The sequence below is a fragment of the Euleptes europaea genome, chromosome 6 (assembly GCF_029931775.1).
Source record: "Euleptes europaea isolate rEulEur1 chromosome 6, rEulEur1.hap1, whole genome shotgun sequence".
Classification (NCBI taxonomy): Eukaryota; Metazoa; Chordata; class Lepidosauria; order Squamata; family Sphaerodactylidae; genus Euleptes; species Euleptes europaea.
The window spans coordinates 9,860,731-9,877,055 of record NC_079317.1 but is presented as its reverse complement, the minus strand read 5'-3'; the positions used below and the strand labels follow the sequence as shown (position 1 = coordinate 9,877,055).

Genomic DNA, 16,325 nt, shown 5'->3' with positions numbered 1-16,325 from the left:
CCCTCTGACTGTCTCTTTGCCTGTATCGGCGGACTTTATGGACAATGCTAAGCGGGTTTGGGAGAAACCCTCCACCTGCTCCTCCACTTCGCGTAAGGTGGAAAATATTTATAGAATTCAGCCTTCTGATTGTGAGTTCTTGTTCTCTCACCCCCCAACTTCTTCTATGATAGTTGCTGAGGTCCAAGCTAAACATCACCAGGGCATCAATTCTACTCCTGTGGACAAGGACAGTAGGAAAATTGATGTTCATAGCCGTAATTGCTATGCTGCGGATGCGCTAGGGTTCCGTATAGCCAATCATCAAGCATTTATGGTGCATATCAGGGTCACTTATGGAACCGGATGAGCACCTTCATGGAATTTTTACCGGATGAACAACGCTCCTTGGCCAGAGTGGTTATGAGTGAGGGCATCAAATTGGCTAGTAACCAAATGAATGCTGGCCGCCATGGTTCTGATTGCTCTGCCAGAGCTATGGCTGCCTTTGTGTCTCTTCGGAGATTTTCCTGGCTCAGATCCACCAACCTGTCTCAGGATGTTAAAAATCATATTAAGGACTTACCGTTTGACGGCAAAACTTTGTTTGCTACTTCAACTGATGAGGCATTGAAACAACTGAAAGCTCAAAAGCAAACAGCCAGGTACATGGGGGTCTCGGCTCCTCCCCCTTCTACCTTCCAGCGTTCTCGTTTTTCATACAGAGATCAACACCAAAATCGTGGTCCTCGTCAAGGGCAATACCAGCCACAGTATTGGCAGAACAGGCATGGTCGTAATAGATCTCGCAATTCTGGACACAAGCCTTCTTCTCCCAAGCAGGGCCAGAAACCTGCTTTCTGACTAGAGAGGGAGGGGGTACCCTCCACTGTTCAGTTTGGTGACCGCTTGGCCCTCTTTTTGTCAGCTTGGCAAGCTATCACCTCCAATAGTTGGGTGTTGCGAATTATTGAGTTTGGTTATGGGTTGGAGTTTGTTGTGTTACCACCTCTATCATCCCCACCATGCCCTTCCCGCCTACCCTTGCCCTCGTTAGCTCAAGCCTTGCAAGAATTGGTTTTGAAGGGAGCAGTTCAACTTTTGCCCATGGGCTCCCTGGGTTTGGGTTTTTATTCCAGATTGTTTTCAGTACCAAAGAAGGATGGAGGCTTGCGTCCCATTCTTGATTTGCAATGTTTGAACAAGTTTTTGGTTATTAAAATTTTTTGGATGTTGACAGTGCACCATGTCCTTTCTTTATTGAATCCTGGTTGGTGGTTTGCTGTGATTGACTTGAAAGATGCTTACTTCCATATTGGAATTACTCTCGAGCATTGCAAGTATCTCCGTTTCGAGGCTGGGGGCTGTTACTTTCAGTACACTGTGCTCCCTTTTGGCCTTTCTACTGCTCCTAGGGTCTTTACTAAATGTATGGCGGTAATCGTTGCTCACCTTAGATCTCAGGGCATTTCCGTTTTTCCTTACCTGGATGACTGGCTTATGACTTCTCCTACATCAGAGCTAGTCCATTCTCAAGTTCAGACTACACTTTTCTTGTTGCAGACCTTGGGTTTTCTTGCTAATTTCAAGAAATCTATTTTAACCCCCACTAGGCTTACCCAGTTCATAGGTGTGGTCCTTTTTAGGTAAGGCCTTTTTGCCGGATGACAGACGCCACGCCTTAAAGGAACTGGTATTTAGTTTCCAATCTGTTCGTTTTCGCCCTGCACGTAACATCCAGGTGCTCCTGGGTTTGATGGCCTCCACTACGGCTGTTGTTCCTTATGCGAGGCTTCACATGGTTTCGGTTCCCCCTTGTTCCAGACCTGTTAACCCACAACGGGATCCCTCACCAAGATCCCGACAGGCTTCGGCTAACGGCCTGGCGCATCTGGCCACTGGAGTAGGTTTTTCTAGTAATGTTTTGAAGGTGCTTCTTGGTGCTAGGAAGCCCTCTAACCGTTATTCTTACACTTGTAAGTGGTACCCTTTTTCGACATGGGCTAAGGCTCGAGGTTTACGGCCCCATTCAGCCCCGTTGCCCAAGGTTTTAGACTACCTGTTAATGCTGAAAGAGGCAGGCCTTGCTGCATTTTCTATTAAGGTGCATATGGCCGCTATCTCTGCTTTCCATATGTGGGTAGAGGGCGGACCCCTGTTTTCACATTATACATCCAAATTATTTTTGAGAGGCCTTAACAATTTTTTCATTGGGTTCCCAGGAAAGTTTACCAATGGTCCCTATCTTTGGTACTCTCCAGACTGGTGTTACCTCCCTTCGAGCCTATGGCCACTGTTCCCCTTTCAGTTTTATCTAGGAAGGTTTGTTTCTTAGTGGCTATAACCTCAGCTCGCTGGGTGGGTGAGCTGGCGGCACTTAGGGCCTCTCCGCCTTTTATTCAATTTTTTCCAAACAGGTAGTCCTGAGGCCCAGCTATGAGTTCTTACCAAAGGTGATTTCCAAGTTCCATCTAACCCAGTCTATTTCTTTACCAGTTTTCTTTCCTCAGCCTTCTTCCCCAGCAGAGAAGACCCTACATTCTCTTGATATTAAAAGAGCTTTATTATATTATTTACAGCGTACAAGGAATATTAGAAAGTCGGATTCCTTGTTTGTTTGCTTTGTGGGACCCAAAAAGGGTCGGCTGGCGTCTTCTGCTTCTTTATCCAGGTGGATTGTCCAGACCAGTGGTTCTCAACCTTTTTCGAGTCGCGACCCCCTTTTACAATTGCCAAGTAACCTGTGACCCTCGTCACATTTGCATAAATTTGCATAAATGACATTTTCAATAGGATAAAGAAAACACTTTTTTTTGGGCAGTCCAGGGTATCCATATATATAATTACTTTAAATTTTAAAGTTTAAAACAAACAAGCAAACGGTACTACCACCTGTTGCGCAGCGGCTGTGACTGTGTGGCGCGGCAACCTTTCCTGGCACAGAGGAAAGAGTGCCTCTGAGCATGCACTGTGTTCTTTGTCCTCCCCTCTCTCCCCAAAAACTCTTCCAAGCAGGCCGGGGCTCTCGCGAGGAAACCCCCTCTCTTGTGACTGGGACACTGCTTTTGCACAGAACTGCAGTTATCCCTCAAAGCGGAGCTCCGTTTAATCACCTCACGAGAGCGAAGGGCCAGGAAAGAGCCGAGGACCGCTTATCCCGCTCGGACTTTTCGTGCCTTTTTCTCCCCTCCGGCAGTCACCGCTCCTTCTGCGCCTCACCAAACCTGCGCGCTCGAGGGGGAAATCCCGAACTGCGCATGCACCTTGACTCTCTCCCCCTTGGCCTTGCCAGAACGGAACTGATGACTCAGGGCAGAAAAATGAAGCCACACTACAGACATGCGCACTTGGATTCCAGGCTGAAGCTCCCGCCCCACCCGAGCGTGGTTAAAAGTAAAAACAACGTGGCTGTAGCGGCCTCAAGGGGGACCGCCCTCTTCTCCTCCGAGACCTGAACTGGCCAAGCCAGGGGAGCTTCCTTGGCCTCCCACACATCCTGCTGCATCATCCGCCCGGCGCAGGTGCGACTGCGCCCAGGGCTGGCCCGCCCGCCTCTCAGCTGGGCAGCGGGGCTACAGTTGGTGTGCGGTGGCACGCCGCCGCGTCTCTGCAGCCCGGCTCCTTCTGGCTGTTGGTCAGCCAGTTCCTCACCTCTCTGCTTGGGGTCTTCCCTGCCCTCGCGGACGGATCAGGGTTACAGGGCGTCTGGGTTAGTCCTGGACAGCCTGGGATGGGGGCTGTCCCAGGACAGTGGCGGCGACCCCCCAGAAAACACTTCGCAACCCCCTTGGGGGTCCCGACCCCCAGGTTGAGAACCACTGGTCCAGATCATCCGGACCGGTTACCAACAAGCCGGCGTGCAATGTCCTGTCTCGCTCAGGGCACATTCTACTAGAGCAGCATCTTCATCTGCAGCCTTCCAGAGTGGTGTTCCCTTGGCGGACATCTGTAAGGCGGCCACGTGGTCTTCTTCATCATTATGCTGTGGATTCTGAAAGTAGAAAGGATGCTGCAGTTGGGAGAGCAGTCTTACATTCATTGTTTGGCTAACAGCTCACTCCCTCCTCCTTGGTGAGTAGCTATATAATCTCCCAATGTGGGTCTGCACAGAAGCCTGTAAACAAAATAGTGTTTCACTTACCTGTAACTGTTGTTCGTCCAAAGTCTTCTGTGCAGGAACACATTCCCTCCCTCCTGCCCCACTGTGAGCTTTTTACTGTTTATGCTTGCTTACAGGTTCACTTGGCAGGAGAAAGAACTGAGGGAATACGGGGGGCACCGCCTCTAGAGGGCTCCGTTTCGACGGGAAAACGGATGCATGCGCAGTTGGTGTGGCACCCCCTATTCTAGCCATTAGAAGCTATGGAATCTTTCCGGCAGCAGGCCTGCGCGTGCGCAGTCCCCAATGTGTGCTTGCACAGAAGACCTTGGACGAACAACAGTTACAGGTAAGTGAAACACTATTGTCCCCCATGAACCCATGCCATAATAAGGCACTAATGTGAAGCTAGCATAGCTAAACTGTGGAACTCCCTGCCCCAGGATGTGGTGATGGCTGCCAACTTGGAAGGCTTTAAGTGGGGAGTGGACATGTTCATGGAGGAGAGGGCTAGTCATGGCTTCTAGTAAAAATGGATACTAGTCATAATGCTTGCCTATTCTCTCCAGGATCAGAGGAACATGCCTATTATATTGGGTGCTGTGGAACACAGGCAGGATAATGCTGCTGCAGTCGTCTTGTTTGTGGGCTTCCTAGAGGCATCTGGTTGGCCACTGTGTGAACAGAGTGCTAGACTTGATGGTCCTTGGTCTGATCCAGCATGGCCTTTCTTATGTTCTTATGGGGGCCTTACAATGGGGCATCCTAGCAGCCAGAGTTAGATGAATCTACAGAAGGGATGTGACCGGTAAGGATCCTAATATCCAAATGGATATTTTCACATGGCCAAAAGCCTCCGTTTAGTAAGTTTAGCTTCTAGGGACAGTGCAGGTTTGGTTTGATCTAGAACCCAATTATTTGTCTTTTTGGCAGTCCATGGTACCCGTAGCTCTTTGCTCCAACACCACATTTCAAATTTCAAAAAATTATTTGTCATGGTAAAGTTTAAAGGCTTCAATTTATTTCTTCTCTCTCTCTCTTTTTCTCTCTCTCTCTCTCTCTCTCTCTCTCTCGCTTCTCCTTTTTTCCATTATAACAGACTTCAGTCAGAAAACGAAGGATTGACATCAAAGTCACCAGCGTTTTGCTTTCTTACTAGCTTTAATGCAAAGTCACCAGGATTTAATTTCTTTGATTCTTCTGCATTTGGAGCTGAACAGTCACCAGACCAGGTAACATTCAATTATTAGCCTTATTGAACAGTATTCTTAAAATTAGGCATAGTTAGGGCAGGTTTTGCTGAGAGGATTAGATTCTTGCCACAATGTTTTATACAGATGAAGCTGCCTTATACGGCGGCAGACTGTTGGTCTATCAAGGTCAGTATTGTTTACTCAGACTGGCAGCCGCTCTCCAGGGTCTCTGGTAGTCGTCTTTCACATCACCTACTATCTGATGTCTCATTACAATAAATTTTATATCGCCCTTGCCTCCTTGAAAGCAGATGCCACAGGTCAGTCAGGTGTTCAAAGATGAAATGTAGAATTGTGTCCTGGACAAGAACACTATAGTGTATTTAGCCCATGTCCGTTTGCAACATTTTATAAAAACACGTACCAAATAATAAAAGTGTATAGTTCATTCTTTAGGCCAGTGGTCGGCAAACTCATTAGTCAAAAGAGCCAAATATCAACAGTACAACGATTGAGATTTCTTTTGAGAGCCAAATTTCTTAAACTTAAACTATATAGGTAGGTACACTGTTTATTAACTTAATAAACTTTAATTAAAGTTTTAAGTCTTAATTAAACTATAGGTACACTGAATAAAACTTGATATCTGTTGTGGGGAGAGGAAGGGAAGGTGATTGTAAGGTGGTTTGGTTTTCCTTAAAAGGTAGAGAAAGTCAGCATATAAAAACCAACTCTTATTCTTCTTGTGTTCACCTGAAATTTATACTCTCCAGTCCTTACTTCCTGATATGAGTGGACCGCTTGTGCTTACTAAGCAGGGTGGAAAAGGCAATTTGTGCATGATCAAAGGCATATTTTTCTTATTTTCTCATTTAATATTCCTGGACATTTTCTGGGCCTAAGTCCTTGTGAGCCTTATTGGCAACTGACTAATTAACAAATCCCATTTGCACCTGACAGAGTTGCCAACTGATCAGAATTTTACCAGTCCAGCCAGGAAGGTCCTTGTTTTGTGTGCTCTGCTATATATAGGGTCAGAGACCCTGAAAACGTAGATCTGTGGCTCAGGGCTAGAGTATCTGCTCTGCAAGCTAAAGTCTTGGGTTCAATTTCCTGCTCCTCCTTTAAAAGCAATTGGTATGGGGAAGCCAGCATGGTGTAGTAGTGGGTAAGAGCAATGGTTTGAAGTACCGGTACTCCTCCACATGAGCAGCAGAGGCTGATCTGGTGAACTGGATTTGTTTCCCCACCCCTACACATGGAGCCAGCTGGGTGACCTTGGGCAAGTCACAGCTCTCTCAGCCCCACCTACCTCACAGGGTGTCTGGGATGGCAATTGTAAGCCGGTTTGATTCTTCCATAAGTGGCAGAGAAAGTCAGAGTATAAAAACCAATTCTTCCCTTCCATTCACCTCCTTAATGCTCCCTTTAAAGTGGGGCCCATTCCACACACACACACCTAATCTTTGTGCCCAAGCGAACAGGAGCTATGCTCACACATGCTAATCCCGCCAGAGGAAGCCCAGCTGCATCGAGCTCCCCCCCCCCGCTCCCCGGGCAGAGGCGGGCAGTGACCCCCCCTCCCCTCTGCCCCTCTCCCACCGCCCCTGAGACAATTTTGCATGCATAACGGCGCTTCCAGGACAATGCAGGGGAGGGGGGAGAGACGGAGACATCCTCACAAAAGGCAGGCCAGTGTGGCCTTTCCTGGCGGCCCGGAGCCCCACGCGCCCCCTGCCCCTGACTCCCGCACGCCGCCACCGCCGCTTCTGGCACCGAAGCCAAGAGGGAAGGAGCAGCCGGGAGCAGCCCCCCCTCCCCAAGCAGCGCGGCCGTGAGAGCAGCGGCCAGTCCCGGCTCGCTGGGGCTGGGCGTGTTGCCGGAGTGCCGGCTCTGCTTCGCCATCTGCCCCCGACGACCCAGGCCCGGCCCCTGCTAGGCACAGCGCCCAGGCTCAGCGGAGAGCCGCCGGCGCCGGGCCGGCCCCACTCGCCCAGACCTCCCTCCGCCCCATTTCCCGGCCGGACGCTGCGGTGTGGCCCGGGCTTCAGGAGCAGCCTCCCTGGAGCAAGGGGGGGGTCCGCACTGGCGCTCCCTGGGCGCATAGGCGAGGGGGAGCAGCTGCCGGCGCTTTGGTGGGCACGGAAGGCGCTGCCTCGCTACCACCGGGGAGGGAAGGCCGGGGCCAGCCGGCGAGCGCCTCAGAGCGCTGCCACTGCTGCAGCAAGGGTGTGTCCTTGAGCCCCCACCCCCTCGGTGCTGGTGTGGGGGGTGGAGACCGGCGGCAGGAGGAGGAGGCAGTGGAGAATAGAGGGCCAATGGAGCCCTGAAAGGCTGTAGGAGCTGCGGCGGCGGGGGCTCCGTCCTTTCTCTCCCCCCCCCTCCACCCAACCCCGGGCCGGGCGGGTACCTTGCAGGCGGAGTAGACACCCAGCTTCTCGAGCTTCTTGGTGCGGGGCGCGGAGCGGAGCTGCGCCTTCTTGCCCGAGATGTGAGCCGAGCCAGGGGCCTCCTCCGCTGTGCGAGCCGCACTCAAGGGGCCAAAGAGCCGCATGTGGCTCGGGAGCCGCGGTTTTGCGACCCCTGCTTTAGGCAACTATAACTATAGTGTTCTGTTTAAACTTCTGGATCATTTATTTAATTAATGCTACTAGGAGTTCCCTGAAAGATTAAGCATGCATTTAGTCAAGGCTGGTAAAAAGGTAGAAACAGCAAATTCTGGCATATTCTTCTTTGAATTTCCAGTTTCCTCAGCAGATCCTCTCTGCAAAAGTGCCATTTTTATCTTGCAATATTTTCTGTACTTGGGTAACAACATGATGCTTTTAAATCATCAGTTTTATAATATATTGCAGTTTTCTGGTTAATTCATTATAATGTTTCATTATCATCATGCAGTAATAAATGTTCTGTTAAAATGTGCCATTGTTATGTTTCAGGCAGGCAAAAACTTTTCTACTGGAAATCTAAATCCTGTTTCCCCACATGAACCTATTGGTAAGTTTTACAGTGAAATGAATTTCTGCTTATTCCTGTGTTGATGATAACAGTTATTTAGACGGTCTCTGTACAACCTCATTCCTTTGGGACGACGTTTAAAATGGCACCTGTACCCACTGCATCAGGGAGCTTTTAGGCTTAGCAGCTGCTGTCACCCCAGGGTCCCCAACATGAAGAAGAGTTGGTTTTTATATGCCGACTTTCTCGACCACTTAAGGGAGACTTTCTCAACCACTTAAGGGAGACAAACCAGCTAAGAATCACCTTCCCTTCCCCTCCCCACAACAGATACCCTGTGAGGTAGGTGGGGCTGAGAGAGCTCTAGCAGAGCTGTAACTTGCCCAAGGTCACCCAGCTGGCTTCATGTGTAGGAGTGGGGAAACAAATGCAGTTCACCAGATTAGCCTCCTCCGCTCCTGTGGAGGAGTGGGGAATCAAACCCGGTTCTCCAGATCAGAATCCACCGCTCCAAACCACCGCTCTTAACCACTACACCACACTGAGCACCATGACACCTGCCAACAGCTTTCCTGGTGGCTGCCAAGTGTTTTTAGAAAGTGGGCTGGGCCAGATAGGACTTTTGCCCTGCAAGGGTTTTGATTGGCCACTGGCGAGTTGATTGGCTCTTCAGTTTTTTAAAAAGTTGCTTTGGCAGCAGCTGCCACCACAACACAAGGATCTTCCCTGTGTGACTGAAAGTAAGATGAGGCAGTCATTTTGTGGCTGGCTCTACTTCCTTCAGCAACTATTTTGTGGCAGCCATTTTGTACAACCATTTGTACAACCTTCAGGTAATTAGCACTCAAATCGCAGCCACTATGCCTAAAGATTCTTATATGACTTATATATGTATATAACTACATCAGGCCCCAAATTAATTTCAACCACATATATTCAAGCATATATTCATTAAGTCCATTTTTTAGCCATGATAGTGGTAATAATCAAACAAAACCAAACTCGAGCTGCACTCGTAAAACTAGCATTCAAATCGCAGCCACTATGGCTAAAGATCCTTCAGGTAGTAGCTGGAGATCTCCTGCTATAACAACTGATCTCCAGCCGATTGAGATCAGTTCACCTGGAGAAAATGGCCACTTTGGCAATTGGACTCTATGGCATTGAAGCTATGCCCCTCCCCAAACCCTGCCCTCTTCAGGCTCCGCCCCCAAATCTCCCGCCGGTGGCAAAGAGGGACCAGGCAACCCCAGGCTGTACTTATCAAGCTGTGTCAGAATTCCAAACTCACCTGTTGGCACAAAGAGTTTGGAGTCATCTGGTGTACCCATTCTATCCGTCCACCAGTCCTATCCATATTTCATTCCCCCCTTATTCTCGCTCAGAGGGAGAAGGGCATCTTCATTATGGGTGTTTCCTTTTCCTCTTATCTCGGGAGGCAGGAACCAAATATTTAAATTTTTCTGACCTCTGAGGGTAAACGCCCCCTTGTGACCAGTTCTATTTCCTGCCTTGAACGGGAGAGCAGCCTTCTAGCAGCTCTCTGCTACAGAAATAATAGAGAAACCTTAACCTTACTTATTAGACCTAAAAATATTCTTATTTTAACAAACCTAAACTTAACCTAACTAATCTACTACTCAATTCTATTTACTGTCTTAATTTTCTGCCTATTGTCCTCAGAAGGGTCTTTTCCCGCCAAAAAAAAAAAAAAAAAAAAATGGCGGATCGGCATCAGGACAGCTATATAGCGCCTGCCAATTTAGACCCTAGCCTGCTAGTGGCCTTACCACTACAATTAGATGAACCCTCGGACAGTCACTCTGGTGACCTGAGGACCAAAACTCAAAAGGGAAAGGCAAAAGCGGCAAGAACGGCGCAGGCAAGTACAAACGGCTTGGCTCGACCGCTAACAAGCACGCCAAATGCCTGCTGCAAAACGCACGCTGCTCTGCCGCGCCTGAAAGACGCGACTGCCAGATCGCAACAGAAAGCGGCCGGGAGAAAACAGCGGCGGTAGCCGCTCCTCCCACACAGCATGAACGGGGGAAATGAAGGAGGCTGGCGGCTCGCCTTTTTGCCTCGCCCGCCGTGCTCCGTCCTTAGGCGGCTCGCCTATTGTTATTCAAGGACGGGAAGCAGCGGGAAGCAGCCAGGAGAACACAGCGGCTATAGCCACTTCTCCCACACTGCACAAACGGGGAAAATGAAGGAGGCTGGCGGCTCGCCTTTTTGCCTCGCAATGCTCCGTCCTCAGGCGGCTCGCCTATTATTATTCAAGGACGGGAAGCATCAACGGAGACATCGACTGCCGGTAAGGTGACTTCGCCCCCCCCCTCATAGATGCAGCCTGTTTTACTCCTGTAAGAGCAGAGCTCTCCGCCCTGATTAAAAACGCCTTCTCAGATGGCTTAAGGGCAGTACAACCTCCTTATCCTGCCCCATCCATACAGGGATCGTAGGGATCACACCCTCCAGCACCAAAAACAGTAATCTGATTGCTAAAAGGGCAGCATATCAGCCAAAGCAGGGGAACGGCTGTGGCTCAGTGGCAGAGCGTCGGATTGGCATGCAGAGGGCTAATTCTGGTAGTAGGTGATGTGGAAGACCTCTGCCTGAGATCCTGGTGAGCCAATCACCAGTCCAAGTAGTACCAAGAGAGTACGTGCTGGCCAGCCTAAGCAGCGCTGAAAGCTAATTCACGGTCACAAAATTGCCAATTGGTACCCAGACTGTCTATAGTATTTAACGCAGAAGATTTCCTTCTGCATTGGCATAAAAATCTAGCTACTCTTGATCTCTCAGAGGACTCAGAGTGGGAGAAAAGACTCCAGATAGGTTTGTGCCAGCACTTGATTATTTCTAACTCTGTTGAAAGCAGAGCGGGAGAAACCAATGGCACCCATACAATGCTCCACAGCCTCTAGGAAGCCTTTATATTTGGTTTATCGGTGCTTCTAAAATTCTAAAAGTGCCTTCAGTAGAATCACCTGTCACTGCCTTCACTCCTTCAACCTTGTTACATGGCCTTGCCATGATTAGGGACCCTACAGATAGGAAGGCAGAGTTAGCAGGCATAAATGCTCAGAGCCCTTGGCACTCACTATCAAGCGCTTCTATCACATCTGCCCTAGTATACAGAGCAGCAATAATTTGGACTAGGAAGTTATATCAACTTTTTCCACAGGAAGAAAGAAACGCCTTTACAGGAGTACCCATGTTTTTTGAGAGTGGTATTCTTTCTAACTGATTCGAACTTCGATACCATGCCATATGCAGCTAGGACACTAGCTGCAGCATCAGATGCCAGAAGGGCATCCATGTTTTTTTGAGAGTGGTATCCTTCCAGCTGATTCTACCTTAGATACCATGTCATCCATGTTTTCGAGAGTGGTATTCTTTCTAGCTGATTCCTCCTTAGATAACATGTCATATGCAGCTAGAACACTAGCCACAGCCTCAGCTGCCAGAAAGGCTCTCTGGGTACGCCCCTGGCAAGCGGAGTATATAGATCAAAATTGGTTATTATGGGCTTCCTGTATCAGGGAAAGACCTTGCTTGGAGACAATTTGGTCCCCATATCAGTGGAGACCAAAGACAAGTTTCTACGCAAGGAATCCAAGGGATCACTCCCTCTATGTCCTTTCGTGCATACCACATACTTCAAAGATACAGACCTGATCAACCTAGAAACCACCGGAACCAGAATCGCAGCTCCTTTAGTAAAGGAGGACGATTCAATAAATCTCCAAAATCCTCCACCTTCCAGGGCAATAAAGGGGATAAACCCGACCGCCCAACCAAACAGTGACGCCAGCCACCAGTCAGTGGAAGGCAGGCTCAGCCTATTACACCGTCATTGGTCACCTCCCAACCAGGCCTCTGGGTCACAAACATTATCTCACAAGGCTATCAGATAGAGTTTTTCTTACACTCCTTCACATCGACTAGTAATATCTCCAACATTCCCCCCCCCCAAAAAAACCATAGAACTTCAGAGGCCTCTTAGACATCAAGGCGATGGAGCCAGTCTCACCATTAGAGCATACATTGGGAGTCTATTCAGTATTCTTTACTGTTCCCAACAAAGGCGGCGGATGGAAAGCCATCCTAGACCTCAAGTTTCTGAACAGATTATCCCATTAAAGTGCTTCAGGATGGAGACACTAAAGTCAGTCACACAGGTCCTCAGGGAAAAGCATTTTCTTACATTCTAATACACCCGGCACATTGTTGTTTCCTTCGGTTCCCGTACAAGGGACACCTCTTCCAATTCAGGGCCTTACGATTCGGGTTATCATCGCCCCTCCTCGAGTATTCACCAAAGTTCTGGACACACCAGTCACATCTCTGCGCAAGGAGGGCGTGAGAATGCACCCTTCTCAGACGACATTCTGATTTGCGCAAGCTCAAACTAGCAGAGCATAGATCATTCAGAGAGAGTTCTGAAGAGGTTAACAGAACACGGGTCATAATCAACTTCAGAAAGACCCACTTAGTTCCATCCCAACGATTGAGAGAGATGGGGGATGGACATAGACACACTGACAAACTCCTTATACCTTCCGGTGGACAAAAATCCACAACATTTCATCTCTAGCAAAGAAAGCGATTAATTCCCGGTCGCCTTCTCTAATGTCCCTGACCAAACTGAAGGGTCACATGTCTGCATGCATTCCCGCAGTTCAAGGGGCACGCTTACGAGCAAGACCTCTTCAATGGTTCTTAAGGCCGTACCAAAGAGACATACCAAGGAATAAGTGACAGAAATCTCATCCTGACTGAGGAAGTCAGATCAAGACTAGTATGATGGTTTCAGTCTCAGAATTTGACGAAAGGAAGTTGGTATCTCCGTCCAACACCAATTCAAATCTTCACGGACGTGTGTCTATCAGGTTGGGAAGCCACACTCAAGGGACAATGGCTCAAGCAACATGGACCATCAAGAACAGAATCTTCACATCAGTGCCCTAGAAATCAGGACGATCCTCAGAAGCGACTACATTTTTCCTTGGGCCGAGTCCAACCTCTCATCAAAATCAGCAGAACATATTCAGGGCACAGTCAACATACAAGCAGACTGGCTCAGCAGACAGGACATCAGCGAGGCAGAATGGTCTCTACATCCAGAGGTCTTTCAACTTATTACTCAGAGATTCGGCACGCCACAGATTCATCTGTTTGCATCCAGCATCATCCACCAGCTGCCAAGGTACTATTCCATGTACCGTCAACAGGGGGCGGAACAAATGGACCTCTTAATGTCACCAGGGCCACACGACCTACTGTACGGGTTCCCCCCCTCCCTCCAAGGGTATTGAGAAAGGTACGACTTCAGAAAGCTTCAGTCAGATTCATAGCTCCATATTGGCTGCGACGACCGTGGTTCCCATCTATAATTCAGATGTCTGTCTGGAAGTCTCCAATGGTTCTGTATGGACAAGATCTCCCTCTACAAGACCCAATATGCCATCCCAATCCAGGGTGGTACAAACTTACCGCATGGGCACTGAAAGGAGATGACTTATAGCCCTAGGTTATAGCCCGGTGGCCGTCACTACCATATTGACAACAAGGAAGCCATCAGGAGGGACAGAGCTTAGGGCTAGCTACCTGCACTCTACAAAGGCAACTGGCATCTATAGCTACCATAGTACCCAAGGTATCTGGATACCGCTTAACCAAACACCATCACATAAAAGCCTTTTTAAGGGGCGTCAGTTATTTAGCTCCTCCTGTTAGACACAGGTTCACAACTAGAGCCTGCACACAGCTTTGACACACTCATACAACTACCATTCGAACCAATCACTGAGATAGGACAAAATGTAGCTGCAAGTTTCACAGGGAGCAGGACATAGTGCTTACATCTTCTGCACTAACCCCAAGAATCCTAAGGAGAAGGCCTGGCACTAGCTAGACCTAAGAAGGGCACTACCTGTTTACATTTATCTTACTAAAATTATTAGGAACTCTGACTCCTTATTCGTTCATATCTCACCACCTGACAAGGGCAAGCATATGTCCAAGGCATCCAATAGTAGGACCATCACCTTATACATAACACAGGCTTATAGAATAAGTAACCTACCTGCTCCTGCGGGCGTTACTGCCCACTTGGGAAGAAGTGCGGCTACTTCAGCAGCCTTCGACTGCCGTGCTTTATGGAAGAGATATGTAAGGCTGCAACTTGGTCCTCGGTGTCCACATTTGTGAGACACTACAAATTAGATCTATACTTGTCAGCAGATGCCGCCTTAGGCAGACGAGTACTGCAAAGTATACTTCAGGACGTCTAACCCTCCCAAGGGCGGGGGACAGCTCTTGTATGTCCCATAATGAAGATGCCCTTCTCCCTCTGAGCGAGAAAGAGCCTTGGCTACTTACCGTGAAGGCTTCTTCTGCTCAGAGGGACGAAGGGCATCTTGCCCGCCCAGACGTCAGTAAAATATAAATAAAACAAATAAAATAAAATTACAGGTAATCATGGTTACATCTAACTTCCAGTTGACATTCAATTCAAGTTAAACGCTGTTTGTTGGTTCATGACTTATAGTTATCCTAAAGGTTCATCGTTAATGTTTATTAGGAACTTATTTCTTGTATAGAATTATAACTAACATGTTTCTTCAGTCTGTCTTAAATATATAAGGCTCGGAAAGTCTTTAACTGATCACAAGGGGGCGTTTACCCTCAGAGGTCAGAAAAATTTAAATATTTGGTTCCTGCCTCCCGAGATAAGAGGAAAAGGAAACACCCATAATGAAGATGCCCTTCGTCCCTCTGAGCAGAAGAAGCCTTCACGGTAAGTAGCCAAGGCTCTTTCCCATAGCTGAGCATTTGTAGGAACGGGTTTTCATCAACACCTGTCCTTTAACATAAGAGAACCAACATATGCCCAGCATTCAAATTTTGGTCCGTAGACCTTGTATTATTTAGCCATTTATTCCTTTTAATAAAAATACAATTACTGTTCTGATACCTCCTCCCGTAAATACAATAATATGTGTTGATTGTAAAACCAAATTTTAATTCACAATATTATTCCCTTCAAGGAGATTTATTTGGGAAAATGGATAATGAGGATTCGTTTCCCTTTTCCTTTCCATCGTGTTCTTCTGTTCAAGTCTTTCAAGACGGGAAAGACGACTTCAGTTTTCCCTTTGCATTTGGATCCCAGACAGCTTCCCAAAAAGGATTTCAGACTTCTTCACAAAGTAGAAGGGCATTTTCACTTTTTTAATGATTTAGAATGCCCATAGCAAACATTTTATCTTCCTACCTAAAAAACAAAAGGAGATAAAAAATGGAACATAAATATTTTCATCCATATGATGAAATGTTTGCATCCAACGTTATCAATTTTAAATGGGTCCAGTTTAAAAAGTTAGAATTGCTTTGTTCATTAAAAGTTTTGGTTAAATTTTACTTTATGAAACACATGTAATATAAGTTTTAAAGGCTTCATTTGAAAATAGCCTTTCCAATGCTTTCAGTGTTATTTATTAAGAACTAAACAGTCAGTTCATATAGCAATATCTAAAAAAATTTTTTTTTGAAACTGGGTAATTTGGCAAAAATACTATTATCCGTTACAACAAGAAGATGTTTGTCATTGTGATACTGTTGTTTTCAGAGATTACAAATTTTTTTCCTTGTAACATATTTTAACTACTGCCATATAAAGTTATATCAACACGGTGTAAACATTTCTTTACGGGCTAAAAAAAAGTTTGCATGAACTGACTCTTCTTTCAAGAAAAAAATCAAATTTGTTTCTAAAACAACATATTAGATGATATATGTTTTTGAATAACAAACAGTGCATTCCTGAGTGGAATGGCTGCGCGGGTCATAGTAGGCAGCGTGGCTGTGCTGCCTCCAAAGGAGATCCACCCCCCACTGGGGCTGAAACCACCTCGCAGCATGAAAAGTCCATGCAACCCTTCATAGGGTTGCCCCCTAAAAGGTGGCGTATCTCGCCAAAATAAAAAAGGGGTGTTCCCGGCCCGAAAGGGCTTTGGAGGCCGCTTAAAGGCAGCTCCTCCCCCAGCCCAGCGCCAGAACACCCCAGGAACGCCCTCCTGGGGACGGCA

At 47.6% G+C, this 16,325-nt stretch overlaps 1 protein-coding gene across 1 annotated transcript in view; it reads left to right on the top strand.

Annotated features, from left to right (window-relative positions):
• Nucleotides 1-15,472, top strand: part of C6H14orf39 (chromosome 6 C14orf39 homolog) — a 40,480-nt gene extending 25,008 nt beyond the window's left edge. Inside the window, exons 16-18 of the mRNA XM_056851197.1 lie at nt 5,178-5,309; nt 8,207-8,268; nt 15,285-15,472. Of these exons, the coding sequence (XP_056707175.1) occupies nt 5,178-5,309; nt 8,207-8,268; nt 15,285-15,472 (382 nt within the window). The remainder of the gene's footprint in view (nt 1-5,177; nt 5,310-8,206; nt 8,269-15,284) is intronic.
• Nucleotides 15,473-16,325: the final 853 nt, after the last annotated feature.